The sequence below is a fragment of the Hylaeus volcanicus genome, chromosome 2 (genome assembly GCF_026283585.1).
Source record: "Hylaeus volcanicus isolate JK05 chromosome 2, UHH_iyHylVolc1.0_haploid, whole genome shotgun sequence".
NCBI classification, from domain to species: domain Eukaryota; kingdom Metazoa; phylum Arthropoda; class Insecta; order Hymenoptera; family Colletidae; genus Hylaeus; species Hylaeus volcanicus.
The window spans coordinates 19,812,273-19,836,592 of record NC_071977.1 but is presented as its reverse complement, the minus strand read 5'-3'; the positions used below and the strand labels follow the sequence as shown (position 1 = coordinate 19,836,592).

General features: G+C 33.6%; 2 protein-coding genes and 1 long non-coding RNA gene across 7 annotated transcripts in view; all 3 read right to left on the bottom strand.

Annotated features, from left to right (window-relative positions):
* Positions 1–301: 301 nt before the first annotated feature.
* On the bottom strand, positions 302–4,604 carry LOC128872159 (uncharacterized). Its single transcript, XR_008456110.1, has 3 exons — positions 4,463–4,604; positions 1,832–2,361; positions 302–1,757 (listed from the first exon to the last, which is right to left on the bottom strand). It is a non-coding gene; the product is annotated as an uncharacterized LOC128872159 (long non-coding RNA).
* Positions 4,605–6,771: 2,167 nt separating this feature from the next.
* On the bottom strand, positions 6,772–11,585 carry LOC128872158 (uncharacterized). 3 transcript variants are annotated; one of them, XM_054114573.1, is made up of 7 exons: positions 11,204–11,585; positions 10,916–11,128; positions 10,666–10,839; positions 10,377–10,578; positions 10,110–10,305; positions 9,940–10,025; positions 6,772–9,874 (listed from the first exon to the last, which is right to left on the bottom strand). In XM_054114573.1, exons 2-7 carry the CDS (start codon positions 11,100–11,102, stop codon positions 7,036–7,038), a joined length of 3,684 nt encoding a protein of 1,227 aa, XP_053970548.1. In that variant the 5' UTR covers positions 11,103–11,128; positions 11,204–11,585; the 3' UTR covers positions 6,772–7,035. The 3 variants fall into 3 exon arrangements, with proteins under 3 accessions (XP_053970548.1, XP_053970550.1, XP_053970549.1); XM_054114575.1 differs by having other exon boundaries at positions 11,253–11,585; XM_054114574.1 differs by having other exon boundaries at positions 11,281–11,584.
* A 151-nt stretch (positions 11,586–11,736) lies between these two features.
* Positions 11,737–24,320, bottom strand: part of LOC128884762 (glutamate receptor ionotropic, NMDA 2B) — a 365,676-nt gene continuing 353,092 nt past the window's right edge. For all 3 annotated transcript variants that reach the window (XM_054138365.1, XM_054138368.1, XM_054138367.1), the window contains 2 exons: positions 22,458–22,559; positions 11,737–21,490 (listed from right to left, as the gene is read on the bottom strand). In XM_054138365.1, the coding sequence (XP_053994340.1) occupies positions 21,433–21,490; positions 22,458–22,559 (160 nt within the window). In that variant the 3' untranslated portion in view covers positions 11,737–21,432. The remainder of the gene's footprint in view (positions 21,491–22,457; positions 22,560–24,320) is intronic.

Below are 24,320 nucleotides of genomic sequence, written 5' to 3'. Positions count from 1 at the left end.
AATTTGCTAATTACGACAATACGATATTCGCGAACGTGATTACAGGACTCCTTTACGCGAAAGCACGTGATGGCCGACTGAAGTATGGTAGGCGGGCTGCTCAAACGATTATTTTGCGAATAAAGAACGAACACAACAAGGACGTACCCTAAATTCTCACGAGACGAGTTTCGTAAGGTGTTTTTTTTTCTTTTACGTTCCCCTTAAAGAAACGCCTTAGAAACCTGATCCCCCTAACTCACAGCCGGCTCATGACATTCGAATAAATAAAATCACTTAGTGTTAGAATGTAACACAAATATGAATATTGACTAATCGAATTGTATCCCATATAAACATAATTACACATTTTTGTAAATACTAGTTCATCTCTACATAGTATAAAATAAAGTCCCTGTGAAAAGTTCACTTTTCTTGTACAATAAAATATGGTCTCTTGACCCAAAAATATGTTTACGTATTCTTATAACCTAGATTACATTCAATGTCTTACACTAGTGTTTTTAACAATACATTTTTTAATTTAATCGATCCTATTGTCGATTTAGCGCATTTTCGAGGTATTACAACTATTCTCTTAAAACTACTCTAATATATAACTCTTGTTAAATACTATTGTACAGGATGAGGCTGCTTACACTTATGTTACATCCCTAGAACTTAACATATTTTGTTTCTTCGAATAAAAACTACTATATACAAAGTACGCCCTTATCTCATTTCTCTCTATCTTTAGAAACCTTCTGGTCCTTGCTTTTCATTTTCCTTACATTCTATCTGGTTCCTATTTCCTATACTTATCTTATTTTCTGTGATATATATATTCTAATTGGTCCAACAAGCAACAAAAAAAAAAAAATACGCTTTTTAATTCTCTGTTTAATCTAGTATCTTTCATAACTCCAAGTTAGCTGCATTAATATGCATTTATATTCTTTCTTTATCATTTATTTATAGTGTAGTTCCGTACGGAACTGTTTTACACTTTTCTTTTACATTTTTCAAGGTCTCTTGACCCAAGGTACATTTACAAATCGCATCGACAATCCTTCATACATTTGTTCCACACATTCTGTAGGGGTCCGCTGGCCCCCCTCTCTAACTCGGGTACCTCGGGGTTGCTAAGCCCGTACTGTAGCTTACAAAAACTCGCTACAGCTCCTGAGAGCTACATTTATATTTTCGAAGTTTGATTAGCGCCTCTATCCGGAGAATGCCCAAGTTTGTCGTTAAATAATTGAAGCTGCCACCGGTAGATGGCGCTTCCTCAGTATTTACCGACATGTTGGTAATGTACCGATCAGAGAAAGTGCAGACGCAATTTGAAAGATTTCCGTCATTTCAAAAATTATATTTTTTGAAAGGACAAAAATCCTTTGAACTGCGGGTGCACATTCCCTAACTTATATAGCTTGAATAAAAATATGAATAAAAATTATTCATTATGTCTTATATATAATACTATAGACTTTTATAATAATAATAGTATCAATATGCGTTGATTCTAATTGCAAGTTACCATATTTTCATTTACTTGTAAATGAGAAAGATTCCAGCCAGTAGCTCATATTACTTGGTATGGAATTGATAATGTCATCTGACCCTTACTGGCGATGTGCAGTTAGCAATTACATACTTCAAATAATGTAGACGGTCCGGGTCTCACCACGTGGAGGTTACTGTATATAGAGACCCAAATTGGCTGGCCAAGACAAAAACCACACCCTGGCCACCCTGTATTAACTCCATGATGATGTCTGAAACATAGAATATATACTTTATAGCAGTGTTTTTATTGTCAAATAGTCCATTCACAATTTAGTTCAGTTACCTGCAACAGAAGAAACGTATATTATTCTCTGTTCTTCAAATATAGCAAAACAATCCGTAGATGGTCTTCTTTTTTCGTTCTAGCCCTAACTAAAAGTACCAAGTTACCAAACCAAGGTACCAAAACGGACGCGATTTATCAGACGCAACACTAATAGCAAACGCGATTCATAGTTATTCGCAACACTACCCTGAAAGAAAACGCGAAAAGTAGTAATCAAAAGCAATCGCGAGGTCCATCATTATTCGAAACGCTAATCTATTACGTATATAAAGAACAAATCGCGTGCACCAAGTAATACGAATCCATAATTAAAAATCCAGTGCAGCCATCTCAGGGTGCGAAGAATCATAGTGGCAGCCACTTTGGCTGCTTGGTGATTCTTGAAGTGGTGGTGGTGTCAAATTTTGGGCTTTTCATATGACGAAATACTAATTCAAAACGCGTGAATTTACAAAACAAATCGGTCGCGATTCATTTATACGCAACACTAATGACACTCGCAGCTGGTCTCCGTACGCAACTCTACCCTGGAAGAAAACGCAAAAAATTAATCAAAACAATCTTAATAAACGAACGCGATACATTAATTTCGTAATACTAAAGCAACATGCGATTTGCCCAATTGACACTGGATAATGACAAAGAAACAAACTACTACTACTACTACTACTACTACTACTACTACTACTACAACTATAGGCGACTACAGTGACAAAATAGTAAAAGTAATGACTCCCCATCTTCGAATCCAAAGATGGAGACCCATTCGTTGCAGCCTTTCTTCTGTCAATTTGTCAGGGACTCTCTTCTTTCTTCGGATGCATTGTCCCATCTGAAACTTATAGCTAGGGTCGAGGTTCAGTGCAATACGTGGACGTTCAACCCGATGAACCACACGTCTAGAACCTCGAGGGAACGAGCGTTTCGAAGGAGCCTACTGATCACGACCGCAACCGCGAAGCAACGACTCAAAGAGTCGAGACCTGAAGAATCGAGAACAGATTCCGAAACAAACGCACAGAAGATCCGTTTGCATCGTGATCGTAACGACTCCTCAAATCCGCCTACAGGTGCAGACCCATTACATACGCGCGCGACCTACCCAAACTAAAGTGACGAGATCTGCCCTGGACCCTACCTACTGGGATTTAACATACACACCACAAGTTAAGTTACCTACCTACCTAACCCTATATTTAAAAATGGCAAAACAATCACACCAACACACACGCTCAACGATCCTCAATCAAGGCTCTCGGACGCGACCTAAACTAGGGACACCTCCGGCACCCGAGGATACCATACACAACATTCACACTCTAAAGGTACGTACCAGTTCCTGAAATCGACTGACAAAGGCTAGCGACCATTGCGTATGTAAAATATGCATATATAAATATTTATATATCATACTTTAGTATGATACAATTCTTGATTATTTTATACAGGTTCATCACCAGTCTATTGTTTTCATTCTATTAAATAAAATTGAAAAGATATTTCTGTACATATACATACTATGAAGTATTTATTGCGATCATAGCATATGCAAAGGAATATGTTTGCGTAACAACGCAAACAGTCGTGAGAGAATTCCTGATAAATGAAAGATCGATATTGCTATTACAATAAATAATAATAATAAAAGTTTGAAACAAGAAAATACCACTTCGTTTATGGATTAAAATTCATTTTATAGCCGACGCATTTCCACATCCTAACCACACACACACACATGCAAAAAGTACGTCGTGCACGGTACGTTAGCACAGTGTCAGTCGCTCACACAAATTATTATTACAAATTTTACAGACTAAGTCATCGTGCTCGTTGCCCTCACTCACGCAAGTAGCACCTGGGCACGTGAATGAGCTTAGGCAACGAACACGGAAGGATTAAACCTGAAAATCCTCACTAAAAAGAATAATTAGTAAATCGAAACGGATTAGCATTATTTCGTTCTTAGTTTCGTTCCATTTTCAGTACAAGTGGCTCGACTTATAATTTGTAAAAATTTAAGAGGGAAAATTGTGCATGCATTAATATTAAGAAATTTGACTATCAAGAAAAATTACTTTAATTACAATTGAATTATTTATTATAAAAGATTGTAAATAAGACTTTTCAATGATATAATTTACTTTGAAAATTTAAAATGAATATTGATTTACTTTCAAGTGATTCTATTGTCAAAGCATATGTTTTAAGGGATGTAAAAAAGTGTTTAAATAATATTACTTTGACGCAGAAATCGATCCATCGCGAAGTGTTCTTCTTGTACATATATGAAACGTTTCAACGCAACGAATGCATACTTAACAAATCATCAAAATTATTTTTCAACTTATAGCTTGAAATATATAGGAAAAATTGAATCTTTCAATAAAATATATTTAATTATCATCATTACTATTATGTATTGTTAATATATTAACATTCGTATAATATCTTCTCAGCTATAGATATCTTACGTAAATTTATTTTATAAATATCTACATGAATACTCCAAACAACGAGTATTTGTATCAAGAAATCTTTATCATTCCATGGAACGGTAACACGTTATCGCGAAGTACAAGAAGACCCTAGCCTAAACAAATAAATGAAATAAGAAATGTTGCTACTCACGACTATGCTATTCAATGCATACCCGCGGTCACTGTATTCGCCAAATACCACGTATACAACCGGTCAACCGTGTCGATTTGGACCTTTCGTCTTACGACATGATTGGAGACCGGAGGAACAGAAAAGCATGCGACTCACCAACCGTTGTCTTCATACAGAACATCGTAGTGGCTTTGCAGTCACTGATCATCGGAGTAGCTCTGCTGTCGCTTATCATCGGAGTGGCTCTGCTGTCGCTGATCATCGGAGTGGCTCTGCTGCCACTGATCATCGGAGTACTTTTCTTTGATGATGTATAAAATCTGCAACAAAAGTTACATGAATTAATAACATGTTTCAAAAGTTACAGTAGTATCATAGTAAATGTGCTTCGACTCATAAAATTTATCAATTCAGAATGAATGTAAGATAAAATTGTAAATTTGCAAAATTATACAATTTGTGTTTAGGGATATAAACTGTATAATTCTGCAAATTTGTACAATTTTATTCTATATTCATAATGAGCTAATAAAGTTTGAATTTACATTATTTGAATGGCAATTGTAATATTATTTTTATGATCATTATCATTATCAATTATAATAAATATTATTTTTTTATGGTCAAGATGGCCAAAACGATTAAAATCATTATTTTTCAAAGAATGAATAAAGAACTGTAAATTTATAATTGATAATCAATGTAATCTACTAATGACATTAATTAAAGACAGTATTACCTATTATTCTGCTTTCCCCGATAAGCTGCACAATTTTTCAAACGTACAGTAGATGCTGTTTAAACGTAAGATGGCTGTTAGGGAACATCACGCAGACTCGTGGCGTCAGATCCTGGAACATTCAAGAATTCGAATTAAAAGCCAAGTTACGATAAATATATATTTTTACTGTATCTAAGCAACAAATTAATTAGAAAAACGAAAAAAGAAATGATAATACTACCCTAGAAGACGTACCCCCCATAGTACGAATTGATATTCGAACGTATATCAATTAATTGGTACCTCATAGAGAACGAAAATGACGAAAGTACGAAATCGATCTAATTTTCTCAAAAAACCGATTCAATTAATGAGCAATGATATAAATAGTATATTAAAGAGACGGTATGCAGTAACCCAAGATAGAAATAGCAACGATTAGATGTTTATTGAATTAAATTATGCTTACCTATTAATTGCCGGATCACCGATCGACACGACACGTCTAGTCTCTTCAATTACCGCCGAGCGAAAAGACGTCTTCTTCTCGGCTTCCTGCCTCTCCGTAGTGGATTGTGGGTGCTCGGCCAATGAAATTTGAGGATTTAAGAATTTCCAAAGTAACGTTACACGTGATTGGTTGTCACTTCTCAATATCATGCCCGGGCCTTTTGAACGGAAATAGAAATTGGAAAGTGAAAAGTATCGATATTTATGATATATGTAGATATATATTATTATCCTTGTTGTACGAAATTCCCGAGATTATTTTCTTTTGTTCATGTAACAGCAAGGGAGAAACTTGTTTACCTTTAGTAACCTTACTAACTTCGATAGATGTTTACACTCGATTTCCAATCACTTATTCTTTCATGTAGCTACAAAACCGATGGATCACTTAGGACAACTTTATTAGCTCTGTCCTAACCTACATTATGTATCTATTATAATACAGATCACTTATCTCATAGGACATTAATCTGAATTACATTAATTAGGTTAGATTAAAGATTCAATGGTTTAGGTTGATATGACGTGATCGAGCAATTTATGTAATATGAATATCCTAATTTTTTAACAATACGGCTGATGTTATTACATTTATTAATTATAAAACAGTAGGGACGAGATTATTAAATTAAAGCATCAGTAAAATATGTTTATCAGAGTTAGGGTTCTTAAATATTCATTTTTACATGCAGTTGATAAATCAGAGATCTCAGAACATAATCAGTAGAAATAACAAATAAACATATGTCAAGAATTGAGATACTTATTTTGTAAATAATACAAATTATTATATACTTATATTATTATATACAGTATTTATATACTGTAATGCTTTCTGTAACTAAGGTTCCGTAAAATGAACTTGAAGCTCATATGTTCAATCTTTTCAAATATAAGATTATAAAATGTACATTGTTGAAATTGTCTAAGAAGTTAGTATACAAATTATTGCGTAATTATTTATGTAAGATGCGTCATAGCTTCGACATTTCTTACAAACTTACGCGACATTTATTCTAAGCTTTTCAGATTTATCAATACTATGCTTACGAGAATGCTATCTCCCTTGATTTAGCAATAACTAGAAAACATTAGATAGTTAAATATAAATATAATAGCTTAAAAATGATCGCTTTTATTATGTAACAAGGTCAGTTGTATTCCTTATATAAAATATAACACTTATGATAAATTGTATTGTCATAAATTTAAAGAATTTTCTTTTGTATAGAAAAATTAAATATGGTCCGATGTATTACTTTGCATAACAAATTTTTATTACAAAATAACTATATACTGTATATAAAGTAGCCTTAGAGAACTGATTTGTTTTAAATACATTTTTTTTCTGTACAAGGATTCAATCATGAAGCATTTGCAATTTGTATAATTCTAAATGCAACTGATCAGTTTCAACTCTTAATGAAGATAAAAATTGTTCAATTTGTTCTTCGTATTCAGTGATGTTTTTATTTGATGAATGATAAAAATTATTTTCCTCTTTTTGAGAATTAGAATTCGAGTAACTATTAGGAAAATATGCATTATGTGCACTATTACAAACAGTGGTAGGATATGTATGTATAAACTGTCTTCGTTGTTCATATTGTTGTACATACGCCACTTTATTGTCTGGATACCTTTGTGATATACTTTTTGTTGATACTCCAGATTTGTCAGACATAGATTTACACGAAAAGTACTTCTTATCCATGTGAGATTCAGAACAAGAATCATTACTAATACATGAATTTTGAGAATTACTTTGTTGTGTATTATTTATATGCCAATTTAACTTTGTTTCTAATGTACATCTGTCGAAGTAATCACTTGTAGGCAATGACACATATGGCTGAGTTTCGGATTTATATTGCTTTTTAAATGTATCAGTAATATTATGAAATGTATTATCTCGATCGTGCGGTATGTTATTCGTATGAACCGTTTTACATTTATACGAACTTCTTCTTTTCTCTTTGATAAACGTAGTATTCTTCTGTCGCTGATTCTTTTTCTGTCTATAACATTTACTTTTTGTATGTACTTTGCTATTACGCATAATTTTCTTCAAATCGTCACCTTCACTTGACGAAGTGTCTAATGTGTTACTTTGTAAAGTATGATTTTCATGACATACAAAGTCTTGAATATTAGCAAAATCCTTCTGAGCAGATTTTATTGGCACTAAAGTAGTGGAAGTAGTAGTAGAATTATTGAAACTGTATTTATTATTTATTTCCTCCATATTATCTTCATCTGTAGATACATCTCTTTTTTCATTAGTATATTTCATGCTTTGAGCATCAGCAGATTGGTTATGGAAAATACAATCTCTTAAATTAATCACATTTTTATCTTCAATAGTATTGTTCATATCTTTTGATGAATCAATTTCGTGCACCATGCATTTATCTTGATCGATCTGATTGTGTACTACTTCATCTTGTATTATTGATAACAATTCGTCAAATGACTTGTTGCTTTGATCTTTTAACTTATCAATCAAATTAAACTTATTACTTTCGCTAATAAACGCTACAAAATTTATTAGTTGCAGAAACATCTCTGTAGGATGAGGATTTGACCTGAAATATCGCAATGCATAGCGATAAATTTCTATGTCACATTTTGATATCATAAGTCCTGGCATATATGAATCTTCTTTAATAGGATATGGGAAGTATGCATCAAATTTTTTTCCAGATATTCTATGTAACGACTTAAACTCTTCAATTTCTTTGTATAGTTCTAATAAATTTTCATTAACTGCACATCCAGAATACAGATAGGTGTCATTTATTTCATCATCATTTCGTATTTCCGGATAAATGCACAAGACAGCTTGTTTTTGTATATTATAGAATGTTTCAAACATTTGACAATGTTTATGATATATTAATCTTTGAACGGATTCTTTCATGGATCGCATTAAGGAATCTAATATTCTAATTTCGAAATTAAGTTTTTCCTTCCAAATGGCTGCTTGTTGTAAAATTTCCTTTTCATCGAAATGTACACTGTCAAGTTTACGAAAACCTGTCATGTATTCTAAAAGACGGCAGTTTAATTCCTCCAAAACATTTGTAGAGTCGTGTATTTCATCTGAAACTATTTCAGTCTCAGCGGTTATTATTTGTTCAGTTGATTCAGTTAACCTCTCTATTCTATCAGACACAATACTACTAATAACCGTATTTGCAGAATTAATATTTACAGAGTTACAACATCCAGAGACTTCTTCCGAATTTTTCTTACAGGGATTATATTTTAAATATTCTATAGCATATTGAAGGTTAGAATCGGACAAATTATCTTGAATGTCCGATAAATCAACTTCGAACTTAATATTTTGATTAGCGTCTTCCCACTTGGAAAGATTATTTGATGAACAATTTAATTTAAATTTATGTATAACCTTTGCTTTAGACGAACTATATATCTTTGTAACTGTTGCTTCTGTTTTACTTGCTTTAGTACATTGAGATTTGTCAGTTCCATTAATGTTTCGCAAAAATATAGAGCTAACTTTTCTTTTATTACGTAAATTAAACGAGTTTTTTAAGCTTGGAAAATCTTTACAGAAATTATCTACATTTTTAATTCTGGTATTTTTTGTTATTTCTACTTTAGAGACTTCCTCCTTATTTACATTACCCGATACCATAGAACTTTCTGAATTTACATTATTCGTTAATTCTATGTCCTCAATTGTTACAGCTGAATCATTCACAGCTTCAATAACATTACCAACTTCAAATTGGTTTTCATTAGAAGTATTAAATTTTACATACATTTTTTCAAACTTTGTACTGGGAGTAGTCCAAATGTCATCTGGATAATTTAATGGAAGTTTTAAAATGTAAAAATCTGGTCCCCCAACAGAAGCTAATAATTGTTTAAATATTTCAAGTTCATTCTCTGCAATTATTGTAACAGAGATACCATGAGATCCATAACGTCCAGCTCTTCCTATTCTATGTAAATATGTTGCTTCATCTATTGGCAAATCAAGGTTAACAACTAAATTCAAATTGTCTACATCTATACCTCTTGCAGTTAAATCAGTTGTTAGCATTATTCTACATTTAAAGGTTTTTAATTTATTAATTGCATCAAGTCTTTTTGCCATATCTTGATTTCCAGCAATGTAAGTAGCTTTGAAACCCATAGAATTAATTTTATTACACACTGATTGTGCCCTGTAATTGAAGAGAAATTTAGTTAAATTAATATATATAAACAAACAATGAAAAAATATATATACCTTGATTGATAATTTGAAAAAACCATACATTGTTTGAATGGAATTTTATTAAATATTTTAGTCAATTCATCTACTTTTATTTGGACCTGAAATATAAAGTATGTATGAAAAGCATGCATTGAAATATATTTAAACAAGTAGATTTGAATAAAACACAAGTTAAATTATACCTGTTTCATGGCATTTGGATGAGAAGGAGTAACCACTACAAACTGTCGAAGTCCAACGAGTAGTGGTCCATCGTCATCTGTAGATGCTAGAACTGGTGAACACATATATGTTGATAAAAATGTTTCCAAGTCTCCTGGATAAGTTGCACTTGATGCTATAACTTGTTTATTTAATGGCAATTTTGAAAAGATATAACTGAAAATTTGAATATAATTAGTAATAATCCTATATATTTACTCATTTGTATCTATACATATTATACAAACTTAATATCTTTCTGAAAACTAGTTTCCATTAATTTGTCTGCTTCATCAAGTACAAATAATCTAACATTTTCAACTTTTAAAAATCCTTTGTCAATTAAATGCCTAATTCTGCCTGGAGCGCCAACAGCTATATGACAACTATTTACTTTCTTTTTATCATCATCTATAGCCATTCCACCAATAAATACTTCAACATTTAATCCTAAAATAATAAAATAATTTTATTTATAACATGGATGTGACTATTTACGAAACAAAAGTATTTTACCAAATTTTTCCAAGAAATTACCTTTTATTTCACAACCTATAGATGAACAAACTTGTGAAATTTGTATAGCAATTTCTCTTGTATGTGCTAATATTAATACTTGAACAGATGATATTTGTATATCGACCATATCAAGCGCAATTACACTAAAAACTAAAGTCTTTCCAGTTCCTGACTTTGCACGCATTATTAAATCTATAATCAAGTGTAGTCATAAATTTAGACTGTTAGAGATATGTTAAATATCAAATAGATTTGAAATTTAATATACCAAATCCACATCTTCCTAGTGGAATAGCCTTTAGCTGTATTGGTGATGGTTTTCTAAAACCACAATTGGATAATCCATCTAAGATTTTTTGACAAAAACCCATTTGAAAAAATGTAACATCTTCTTGTGTTTTAATGTCTTTTGTACGAGGTTTTTTATATATATCATGTGCCTTAATATGAGCCATTATTTTTTAAAAACAATATGACATATCTGTAATGAAATACAAAAAATACTATCTCAAATTCACTTGTTGTTAAATTAAACAGAATTAACAATAGAATTCACCTCCTAAAGTGACATTAAAGTAACTAATCTTTATTATATTTTGTCATACCAAATCATGTCATGAAGTATATAATTACCGGGGCTTTTTATGTTTTATTACACAACGTTACTTGTTATTTCGCTTTTGTGCTAAACTATATTTCGTACATAATACAATAACAAAAATTCCTACACTTTTCTGTTTGCTATTTGAATCTATTCTCTAACGAATTTTAGTATACAATAGTATACAACTAAAATTATTCTCAATGTATACATCCAGAAAACCATCGCTCACTGAGCGGCTCAGTGAGCGGATTTTAAAACTAATGGCGCCATCTGTGGCAAAACACCCAAGTTTGTCGTAAATAGTTCTTCATTTCTGAGACTAAATGATACCACTATAACTTTTTTACCGACATTAGAGAAAATTCAAATAATTATTTTATCACTTAATCTGACTCTCAGATTGGACCAGAGCATCTGATCAATAACAAGGCCATTATTAGTTGTAATAAAATAAATTATTTGAATTTTTTCTAATGTCGGTAAAATATTGGTAGTGCCATCTAGTGTTAAAAATCAAAAACTATTTTTCGACAAACTTGGGCGTTTTGCCACAAATGACGCTACTATTCGATTTTTAAGGGGGGAGGGTTAAGTAAAATTCAAAATTTTGACCTTTTTTTTTGTTTAGAAAATTAGTTTACCATCTGAAGAATGTGCTCCGACCATTTCAGCTAAAACTTCAAAGTCTAAGTGTACCTACAGAGTCATTAAAGTGATGCGACTCATAGTGTGCTTACCGCATTGCCGAAGTACAAAATAATTTACAGGCTTTTACTTATCCCCCTCCACTACATCCAGACGTGCAGAAGGCCATCTTACCAATATACAAAGCTTTGTCTCGCGATGATTTGCTTGAGAGATGCTTAGGCGGCTATACGCAAAACGCAAATGAAATTTTTAACGCTACTGTGTGGCGTCTGGCCCCGAAACATCTCAACTGCGGCTCAAAAATCATTGAAATTGCTCCACATTTGGCTGCCGGCATGTTTAATGAAGGATACACCTTCATTTTAAATGTTATGAATGATTTACAACTGCAAATCGGACTCCAGTGTAAGCATTTCGCCGATACGTATGGACATGCACCGTATTAGCAGACAGGAGTGTCGCAGCCTCGAGAGCACAAAAGAGGAAGGAACTGCCCAAAGAGAGAAACAAGCGGCATTGCTGAGCGAATTTGAGGAAAAAGAACGTTTATTATACGGCCCTGGTATAGCTGCTTAATTTCAAATAATTTGTAAGCTTCACGAAGGACTATTTTTAGATCCGGAAACTTTAAACGCATTTTTCTTCAAACACAGAATTTCGCGTGCCGTGCAATGTAGCTTAGAGATTTCTCAGCCGATTGCTATGAAACTTGGCACAAAATATTCCTTAAACTATTCTCCTTTGCATCAACCTAAAGCTATTTATAAAAATTGAAATAAACAATGTTTTTAATCATTTTTTTTTATAACAAGATTTTTTTAACATGGCGTGAAATTTTAAATTAGAAATTTTTTTTTAATCTAGGTTGATACAAAGCGTATTACTATATTTTAACGAAAAATTGGTGGATTTTTTATTTCAGATAATTAGAGTGATCTGTGCGTTGCACGGCCCATTTTCGAGAAGCCAACTTCAAACCTCTGTTGTTCATATTTTTACATAAAAAAAAATTATATAGATTAGCTAGATGCTACAAAATAACAAGTAATTAGTCGTAAATAAATATATATTACGCACTCTTCAAAAATAATTCGCGAAAAAGCGGTTGTTTACTTGACCGCCGCCCCCCCCCCCCCAATTAACACTTGTTCTCAATTCAATTTTTATTGACAAAACGCAGCTTTACATTCTTTCAAGCCTAATATTCAATAGCTGGAACCTGTAGTAACTTGTTTCCTTTACGTTGTAGTGGTCTAAAGGATATCTGTTCAACAGAGAAGTATTTCATCGCTAACGCAGTAACCAATTTGTTCTAGACTTCCTTGGCGACAAATAAAGGTCCAGAAATGTTTCCTAGGTTGATTTCAAGCATTATAACACCTGTTGTATAATTACAAGGCCATTATTAGACGTAATAGTATAGAATATTTCAATTTACCCTAATGTCGGTAAAGAGATATTGGTAGTCCAATCTAGCGTCAAAAACTAAGAATTATTTCTCGACAAACTTGGCGCCACCATTTAGTATTTGCAATTATCGCCACATTTTGCAATTAGTTTATTGCAATGTTGCAATAATCAAGGTTGTAATAAGAGTGGATGCAGCTGCGTAGGTAACAAATGTCAGAGATGGCATTAATCAAAGTTTCTAACAACAGAGGTTGCAATAATCGAGGCTGTAATGAATGATGATGCAGTTATCGAGGTTGCAATAACAGAAGCAGCAGTAATCAAGGTTCTGTACTACAGGAGGCTACGTCGTTGTAGTATACAAAACAACAATGTTTTTATTTGAAACAACATACAATCACGTGCCACATATGTTCCTTAAAAGCCATCGGTTCGCACGTTCCGCGAAACGATTCGTTCACAATCCCCTTAACAGTAGAAATGCTTACAATGGCTTCTATTAAGTCGTCACCGCGCAGTTTGCTCTCGCCTATTCTTCCCATTTTGCTACCGCGGAACTGGCGAACTCTTCGTTATCTTCGCTGCTTATTTTTTATCAATTGTTTATCGTTATCCTTAGTGTAATTTTTTTTTCCCATTAAAAATGTACGCTGACACAAATGCGACGCCTCTTCGATTTCGAGGCCGTTCAAAAAGTTTCCAGTTGGCGAGGTTTTTAACGCTAAACTTATTTTGCTGGTCTACGCCTAATCCTAGGGGTTGTTCATCGCGCTAAATTATCCTCGATGCTGAAGACGAGAAAGCAAAAACGAGGATCCACGAAAAATCACCTCGTTCTACACCTTATCATTTCCCTTATGTACATAGACGAGTACACGACGCACAGAGTATACACGCGCGGATTCATTATAACCTTTTTGGCACACACGCATTCATATAATTGCAACCATAATCGCGATGGTCGCAAAAAATCATCATTTTTCAACCTGTCAGTTGGTACAAAGCCGGTCACATCGTACGACGACGCATTATTATTTTTTTTAATTTTTTTTATCACTAATCTAGCTTAGGGCAGAGATGGGCAGAATTTTATTCGATTAAAAATTCCGCACACGGATTTATTCGCAACGTTTATTCGATGAAATTATTCGGGGGGTAAGCTTCTGTTCATTCGTGAAATATAATTCCACGTTGATGATCAAGAGTGATTATTATCGAGCAAATAATGAAACGAATGTTATTTATGTTTCCATTCGTTATTCGAAACGTTTTATGTGCATAAGAATTTTTCCTTTGCTTTAGGGATGTTGGTTTAGACTCGAGCTTCGACTCTCCCGATTTATTGCTTTAAATTTAATTAGTTGACTACTGATTGGCTTTTACAGGTGATAAACCGTGAAACTTTACAATTTATAGCCTTCATATCGAATAAGATGTGATACAGGGAATCCTGTTTAGGAGACGTTGACACGTATTCGCTTTGTGCCTCTTAAACGTCAACAAAACTAATACCTCCACCCTTAGGATCGTCCCCACTTTGGTCGTCATGCCCCCATCTGGAACCTGAAGCAATTCCAAGAAATAGCGGGGATAACCACGCGTCTCTTAGACAGGATTCACCATACAAACGAAGCTTCGACAGTTTTGGAAAGACTAATCTACAAAATAGTTTAGTTTACACTCTGCCATTGTGAACTGAACGCAGATTGAGCTATCATTAAGATGCGTAGAGTAGTAATGATTCGTATTTCGTTGTATTATTTATATTAAAATGATAAAAATCGTGTGAAAAGAGGTACATCGATTTTCTCTTCGTTCTGAGTTGACATTTGAAAGGAAATTGATTATTTGGTAATGTTATTGATATGCTTGTATCCTGCTAATGGGACCTCTGATTGCTGTTCTCTTTTCTTGTTCTACTCGTAATACGTTTTGGCACATTGTATTCAAAAATAGTATCGACAATGATTATGAATAATAAATTATAAATATTTATATATATTATAAGATGTTATTATATTATAGAACCAATTATTATAATTATAAGTATATAATATATAAGTATATTATAAATATTATTATAATAATAAGTATATAATTATAATAATATTATAAAACTAATGTAATATAATACAATGTATAAATGTTTTATGAATATTTCAAATGTAAATGAATGCCATCTAATCGGAAGAGTCTTGGCGTCAAATAAATGAACGAATGAAGTGGTTTCGAGATGAAAATGACGGGAGGAAACCGATGGTTCCTATCGGGACGATTAGTTTTACGCTCAAGAGTAATCCGTTTAAAAATCATTAAGGCCGCTATTTCGTGTGTGCGCACGATTTTTGGTTTAGGTATTTCCGACTGGGGTCAACGCAAATTCGATTGGTCATGCTGGAAATACTCATCTTATTAAAATGAAGTTTCTCTACTTAATTAGAAGTGTATGTGCGATTGTTTTAAGAAATGGATTAAGGACGATTTTAAAGAGTCCTTTTTTTCAATTAAGTTTTCATTATGAATAATAAGAAGAAATAAGTGTTAGACAAATAAACACCACTTGAGTAATGACTCTTCATTTCACATCACGCAGTCTTCAATAATTTTATGATATACAATAAATATTGTTGGTACGTATGTGCTGTATGAAGTATACATGTATACTTATGAAACAGCGGAGTAATCTTCTTTAATTAATTTTAAACAGTATATGTACAGTTGATTCAAAACTGTTTAAAAGAAAATTATTGATTCGTTAGATGTGAAATTCAGGTCTGAAAGGTTCAAGTAGAATTTTTAACCCTCCCCTTCGTGTGTTAGTTGTATAATTACGAATTCTCGGATCAGATTGACACCCACTCGGATAGATCTATTGTCCAGAACCACCATCGAGTTTACGTTCTAACGGTTTCATAGAATTCTAACGATAGTCTTAACGGTTAACGATTTAGTCGCGAGTGCGCACACGATGGAAAGAGAAAAATCATCTTGTGCCGGATGGAAATAGCGTATCGTCTCTGTCGATTGTGAAACGGGGGCGAAAGCTTTGCGACGACTTAGGTACTTAACAGTAGTAGGTAAAGATATTAGTTGCGACGTAGTCGGTACGTCTAATCACTTTTTTTTCTTCTTTGTTTCTTCTGGGAAGTAACTAATATTCTCGTTCTCGCTACATCTCTCTCTCTCTCTCTCTCTCTCTCTCTCTCTCTCTCTCTCTCTCTTTTTCTCGCGACTTAACAATGTAACACTTCCATTATCTTTAACAACAACAGTAACAACATGTTCTCCGATAGCAACTTATCATTATTTGAATTGTGCTGTGTCCAGCACTTGACTCTTTTCCTCGCAACGACTCCTTCCTTTGCAATCACGTGTGCAATCAAAAATATCCTCAAAATTTAAGCTACAGAAAAATTACGAATTAGAAGTAAAACGTTTGACTGTTTAGAATTTGTGTTAACTTGTTTCCACTTTTAGGAAAGCTGAACCTCTTAATTGTTTAATTAAAACATATTTAATATATTTCATATTTCAGGTGGTCGAATTTATCACTATCCTCAGTATCTAAGTTAGGAAAACATGATAAATTATGAATAAAATATCTGATTTTTTAAATTTATGTTAACCTGTTTCTTCTTTCAGAGAAGTTGAACCTTTTGATTAATTAAATTAAAAATTCTCCCTTCTGTTTTGAGAGGCTGATACATATATATTTATCACCTTAAATAGTTTTATATTACGTAAGTAAAATAATTAGTCCCATCACAAAGTTATATATTGCATCCACGCAATATTAATTCAAGACCTTTTAAATCATAAATTTTATAACGTACATTCCCAAAGTGATAAATTCTACTATTTAAAACATTAAACGTATTCACCATTAAATTCTAATTTTTATTCAACAATAAAAACGTATCTTTGAATATTGTTTTGATTTTCATTCAGATTCTGCCATGCAAAGTGTCGATACGAAGAGTCGAAACAAGTGCTTTTTCAGCGGAATATCTTGTGCGCGATGTAAGTCACAAAAGTAGAACTCTGGGAAGCAAATATTTGATCATTGTTGAATTATAAATAACAAATGAAAGAAATTGGAAGCAAAAGTAAACATCCCACGATACAGGCTCCATATGGCCACGAGTTCTGATCTCGTTTACTTTACAAACTGATTAATCGAGTTAACCCTTTGCAGACGGATGACAACGATATACTGGACAACACACTTTCACCATTTTAGACGCGTGTCAGGATTTGTCACTGTTCTCTTTGATTTCAATTTAAATACTGTTAATGTAATTTGTATAATTTTATGGTTGGTACAAATGAAACATAAAACAAAACAAATAAAATATGTAAGAGTATTATAACTACAATATGTAACGATATAAAACACTCCAACACTTTAAGTATGCCTAACTAAAAATCGACAATTCAAATCGAATAAATCAAATTTTACTCTTAAAAGGAATTTGAAAACTCATTTTTTTATTTCTCCACCCAATTGAAAATGTGTTTCATTCGATCGCTGTAAAATAAAAGACACGCATTGGACAAACTAATTTTTAGATACTCGATAGCCATCTGTCAGTTGCTCCAAAATGGTTCTAACCGTTTTAATCTTCATCCTTTAAAGATAGCCGTCAGCAAAGAGTCAAATAACTACCAGGATCGCCGCGGTGTTTTTTTTTTACTGCAAATTGTCGAACCGATAATGAAAATGGCGCAAAGAAGAATCGTGTTCTCCGCGGCACACTTTGTGGCTTATACGATACAATGCGTTATATGTACAGCAGACGTAGTTTTAGAACATTAATCCTATCTCTGTCGATTCCTACACACACAAAATTCTTGGTTTTCTTGGCGTGGGGGAGGGGGGGGGGCGGCGTTTCAAAAGGACTTCCATCTTTATCTACTCTTTACGAAGATAAATTTCGTTTGCAAAAACCTGTGGAGCGCCAGGCCGTCGAATCGGCGTGGTCGTGAAATCGACGCTTCCTTTTTATTTTCTTTTATCTAAAAAATATTAATGTACAGATTACACGCAGAAATTTACTGCCTCAGGCACCGTTGCGTATTGTAAAACAGTTTGTTTCGATTTGTCCCTATCCTTCCACCGTTTCGTAGAAATAAGTTTCAAATACGGACTGGTCGTATGACGATTATGGCTCTAAATCTTTTTTGAAGGTAATAGCAGCGAGAATAAAATTTATTTTGATCCTGGGATGACTAAACGCGAATGATTTTAAACTTTTTTTTTAATTTTCTTACAATTCAATCGATGTTCTTCGAAAAATGCGAATTATTCTTCAAGAACAAAGAGAGCAATTCTCATAAATTTTATAACAAACTTCTACTCGTTTATGTTTTAAATATTTAATTTCATAATTCAAATTTTATTTCATTTTATAATTTAAATACATCTTCATTTATTTATTGTTTCGTTGTTTACCTACTGTTCTTTACTCGACATTTTTATTTAGATAGGTGATCTATTCAGTCGATCTTAATTAGTTCATGAATTATAAATTAATAGTAATAATATATAATACTATTATCCTTCCTTCTTTTCTTTCTGCAACTTCAAAACAACAACATTTTGTCTGACACCTAAAACATCAACTGCATTTAGAACGATAACTATCATCGGACCACTTCCAGCGCATTCCCTCTTAAAATTTGTCACGCGACGCCTGCCACTCCACATATTTATTTAATTGTTACACCCGGTGAATTTAATATACATGTACTTTTGTTGAGCATATTACGTCCTGGAAGTAGGTTTCTTTTAGAATATTTCATCGTTTACCACAATATACATACTTAACGTGTAACGGTAGCTCGTGTGTACATTACGTATTAAATATATATATGATATACTCAAATGCCATAGTTATCTCGTACGATAAACATTGACATTCCCAATCAAGATATCGATTGGCATTTACCCAACGATTTATTTTCTCCTAGTTTTTGTTCGCCTCAGCATTCGTTTCGACGCTCGTCGGCTCGAAGTTCGTCCCCTATTATTATTTTTCTTTCTTTTTGAAAACGGGTCGAAGTTTCGTACAAAGTTTTTCAATGAGTTTTCAAAAGATTTAGGAATTTCAATAAACTATCTATTGCATTGTTGCTGCTTGAATAAACTTACTTCATTTCTCTCCCTTTTCTTTTTTATTCGTCGGTTTTACATTGGTTCCAGCTGTTGCAATTCTTCCCATCTACTCTGTCGAAACAATCCTCTTAACAGCACAAAGTCTTTGAACTCGCGTTTGATCACCTTCGAATCACGCGACGCGTGTCGTTCGACTTCTAGGAAAATCGAAAGTAACGAAGAATCATCGAACGATACAAACACAATTCGCTCCAATAATCGTAAACGCAATTTATTACAATATCGGTGAATCCTCTCCGTTGTTTACGAGTGAAACGTGGGCGTAGACGTTTAGTTCCAGCGTAAATCCCTGAAGCACACGCTTCTCGTTTTGATGTTTAAAATTGTTCTCGATCAGGCTCCGTCGGGGTCAGTCTGATTCTCTGCGTTTTCTCGTGTAAAATATAAACTTGTACCGCGTGTAACGTGCAGCTACATAGCGTTCGATTGATCGATGCGTCTCGTTGGACGATACGATAAACACCACAGACTGTAAAAAGTGTCATGGGGCGTCCAAAGAGGTTTCTGGACGAGATCACGATGCGAACCGACACAACTTCTTTGTTTATCTTTTTATTTTTCTCGAAGGAACGATAATGTCTAGAAACAGACGGCCTGCTAACACTGTAATTACGAGATTGAGCACGCGTTAGGACTCACTCGTGCTATCGGCTTTCCATCGTGAGAGAATTGGCAGAGGTTTGACAGAGGGCTAAAAATTGGCCATTGGCTAATAGTTGAGCAAGGATCTGCGTCGAGACTGTTAGCATCCTTTTGAAATATATATTCCAGGATCTTGATGGATAGAAATATAATAAGTATTGATTAAGCTTTGGATTGATATCAATTTTTGTTAAAAATCATGGTTTAATGCGATAGAAATAGGAATTGAAATAAACTGTGAAGGAAGTAATAATCAGAAAGTAATAATGTTTGTATCGTTGTGTAAAGATTTCATTGTGTCACGTTTACACTTAACGACACCTTTTAAATTAAATTAACAGTATCATATAGTTTGGATGCATTGCATTCCTGCATTAAATTATTATTTTTCACAAAAGCTTGTATTTACCAGTAGAAAATTTAATTAATACGCTAACTGTATTTGTCGATAATAGCCTTGCCTCTGTATGAACGTAGAGGCTGTCATCTTTAAGAAACAGCCACGTGCACGGTCTGTGTGGCGACTTAACCACTACTACATTTTAAAGAAATGATTTCATTATTAAAATTGACATTTATTTATATAAATTAGTGTATTACCCGATGGAAAAACACGATGGAATTATTCTTCCATCGGTAGACTAAATATCAAAACCAGCTCGATGCTTGTCATATGGTCATCCCTAATATATTTCACCTTTAAGTACTTTCGCCATAGATATTTGTTTAACTGACTCCACTCTTTATATTTCACATTATTCCCCAGGAAACTATTACCTCAGAATCTCAATACTCAATCGCCACTGAGGTGGCGCGCGTGGCCCATTCTCAAAGATGGCGGCCTCCGTCCAGAAGTGTAAGTTTATAAGTTCCGTACCAAATGTAGCACACAAAGATCAATGACGCTCTCGCGTGTGCTCACACGCCATTTCGCTAAAAGGTCCTCGATCAAATCTTCGTCCAATGGAGGCTCGATAGCACGAGTGAGCCCTCGGCGAGTGGAAAACGATCGGAACTCGGTTTTCCTGATTCTCTTCATAGGCACTGAAACGTTTTCCTATGTCTTCTTAGTGCGCGAAAATTTGGTTGTCTCGACCGTCCTCGCGGGGCTCGTTAAGCTTCGGTTGGCAAACGAACACTTCTATTACGGATGCTCCGTTCCGAAGGGAGCCTCGGGGAGGCCACGAGGCAAGAAACTCGTTGTCCAAAATGGGGAAGCGATCCGAATCTGCTCCTGGGGAACCCTTTACGGTCGCGCTTCCCTTTCAGCTGATGGGGCTAGGCAATCGGCGCCGGCTTTCTACGATCACAGAACTGTCTCCATCTCGGCGATTTCCGTCCTGGCGGGGCCGTCGTCTGGGATCCTGCGACGAGAACGTGATTTCTTTCGTTAAATCAAGGAAACCAATTCGAGGAAACATTTTTGGGGAGGGACGAGAATTTGGGGAAATTGGCTGGAACGTGTCTGGGTACTTGTATTAGACGTGTTTAGATAAATTAACCCTCTATGGGCCGAATTGTTTTTCTGCAGACAATTTGCAAGCCATTTACTTTGATAAATTGAGATTGATAGTGTTGTTAACAGTCATTAAATGACCTTGAAGAAAACTTGAAACATATTTGTTTGTGTCGTTATATAATCCTCTTTTAAACAATCCATCATTCCAATTTGACATTTTCCTCTGTCTCGATCTGAAATATTTTGATGTTTCGTTTCTAGTGATCCATTCTGTATAATATTAATGTCTGCGATGACTATCACACACGATGGATTCGAATTTTTCCTGCTTTCAACGGTATTGCTTTGCTTATGCAAGCCCAATCAATGGGAATGGGACACATAAATATCTTTCTTACCCATTCACTTGAAAGGGGAAGAATGATACGTTTTTACAGAGAAGTGTTTTCTCGTTCAAGAACATTTGTATTTTTACTCTATACTTCTTTTAAATGAATAAAAATAACAGTGGTAATACAAGTGTGATTGATACTTTGTAATATAGATATATGTATTAACATTTACCAAGTTATTATAGTGGATTTTGTAAATTGTATTCTATTTTTACGAGGAGCTAAGACTATTCTTTTGGTTGGAGATATAAAGACCAAAGAACACTTTAAGGTCAATCATTTTTCGGTTTATAATAGAATCTTGTAAGATGAATTTCAATAAAGCACAGATCAAGGTCATCCAAGGTCATTAACGATCATTTCGTTTCAAAAGATGGATGTAACAATTTAGGAATTCAAATTTTTACATTCTGATTTAATTATTCGAATTAGTGACCTTGAATTCAGTCCATTCTAAGGATAAATCTACATTTTCTTTACCTGTAGATCTCTGGCGGCAAAAATTTTCCGGAAAATTCTGTGCTGACTACGTGATTCCTGGTCATGTCCCTAGGCCTGGCTACATCGATGGCGTCGATGAATCTGGATACAATAAAATTTCCATGTAACGATTACGCGAAAAATAGTGCCAAGTGTCGCCTACAGATAGACAGTTAGTGTACGCAGTACGAGTGAGCTGCAATTCGAATCTGAGACATCATTGACGTTCGAGGTGGTCTGAGAAAATATCCGAGGAAGGACAAACTCAATACGAAAGGACAATTAACAACATCAAGAAAACTTCTTTCTTTATTATCGCAATAATAGAAATTCCTAGATTGTTGACATTATTTTCACACGAGTGTATAACAATTCAATGTATTTAATTGGTTTTTATATTAGATTTGGAGGATCTCGTACTTGTGATGTTATAATTCAACTTATGAGAAAAATGTAGAATAATGTATAATGCAACTGGAATGCAATATCATATCATTTCTTATACAGAAATATGAATGGGACACAGTTTCTTGGCGAAAGGAATATTTATGTAATTTTTAATACAGGAATATAATTGTGTACATGTTTTTGGGTGAAAAAAATATTAGGTATTTAATGGAAAGATATTTTCACTGACAGATAAAAATTCTTTGCAAAAAAAGGAAGTAAAATGTCTCTTGCAATTTTACCATCCAAAAAATTGATTTTTAAAGTATAAGCAGGTAAAGTTTCTGAAATCGTGTTTTGGAGCTAGCGACTGTACGTACCACGTCAGTGAAATGCCAAAACTATTATCGCGAATGTCTCGAAAAAGAAGTTTCAATCTGCAAAATGTTAAAGGACTTTTCGATTTCTTTTTTCGTGAAGAATTTGTGTATTTTGATTTATTTCATTATTTCGGGGCACACATCATATAAAATATTCATTTACCATTCGAACAAAAGCAATGTTTCACCGAAGGAAAGTAGAATTATGCGAATGAAATAGCAGGAAATGAGTAAAGAACATATATGCATAAGTAAGGTATATTCAAAATGTCAGTGCTAAGTTTGAAATAGTAGTTGTACCCATTCATTAATATGGAGCTCGAAGTGAAGAATGTTTAAATATGAGGAATGAGTCGCAAGAAAAGGCCAGGAAAGGCGTTGAGATCATTAACGAGCATGCTCATACGGCTAATGCAATTAAATTCATCATACAGCGTGCGGTGCATTTTCGTATAAAGTGAAATGCGTTATTCGAGATTTCACGTGGATAAATAGAATTCAAGTGAAATTCTTGTTTCCATCTTTCTTGAAATCATAACCATTAGATAATACTAGATGGCTGAGTACTTAACCTATTTCTTACACATTTCATTAAGCAGATGAGTCCATATAAGATATTAAAAGCTAGTTATCATATAACGAGGAAGAAAATGTTCTATCGTAACATTTAACTATTTCTTAAATCTTCTTTGAAGATGATTACATGCCATAGGTAATGAATATTATTATTATTATTATTTTGAAACAATTCGTTACTATTCAAGGTTTTCTAAATTAGATTAGAAGATGATTATGTACCATATTTAGTACTTATTAATTATTATTCAATAAAGACAAAAGAATGTTTACGTATCATAGTATTTATCTACTTTGGAGACAATTTGTTTCCATTTACTATTTTCTCAATTTTCTTACAAAACATTATGTACCACATGTAATACTCATAAATCATTATTCAGCAAAGGCAAAAGAATGTTCTTGTATCATAACATTTATGCCCACTTAACTATTTTGAAAAAATTACAATATTTTCCTCTGGATATTTTCTCGTACCACCAGAAACAAAGCAAGTATTTTAGATTCCAATGACAGCTGG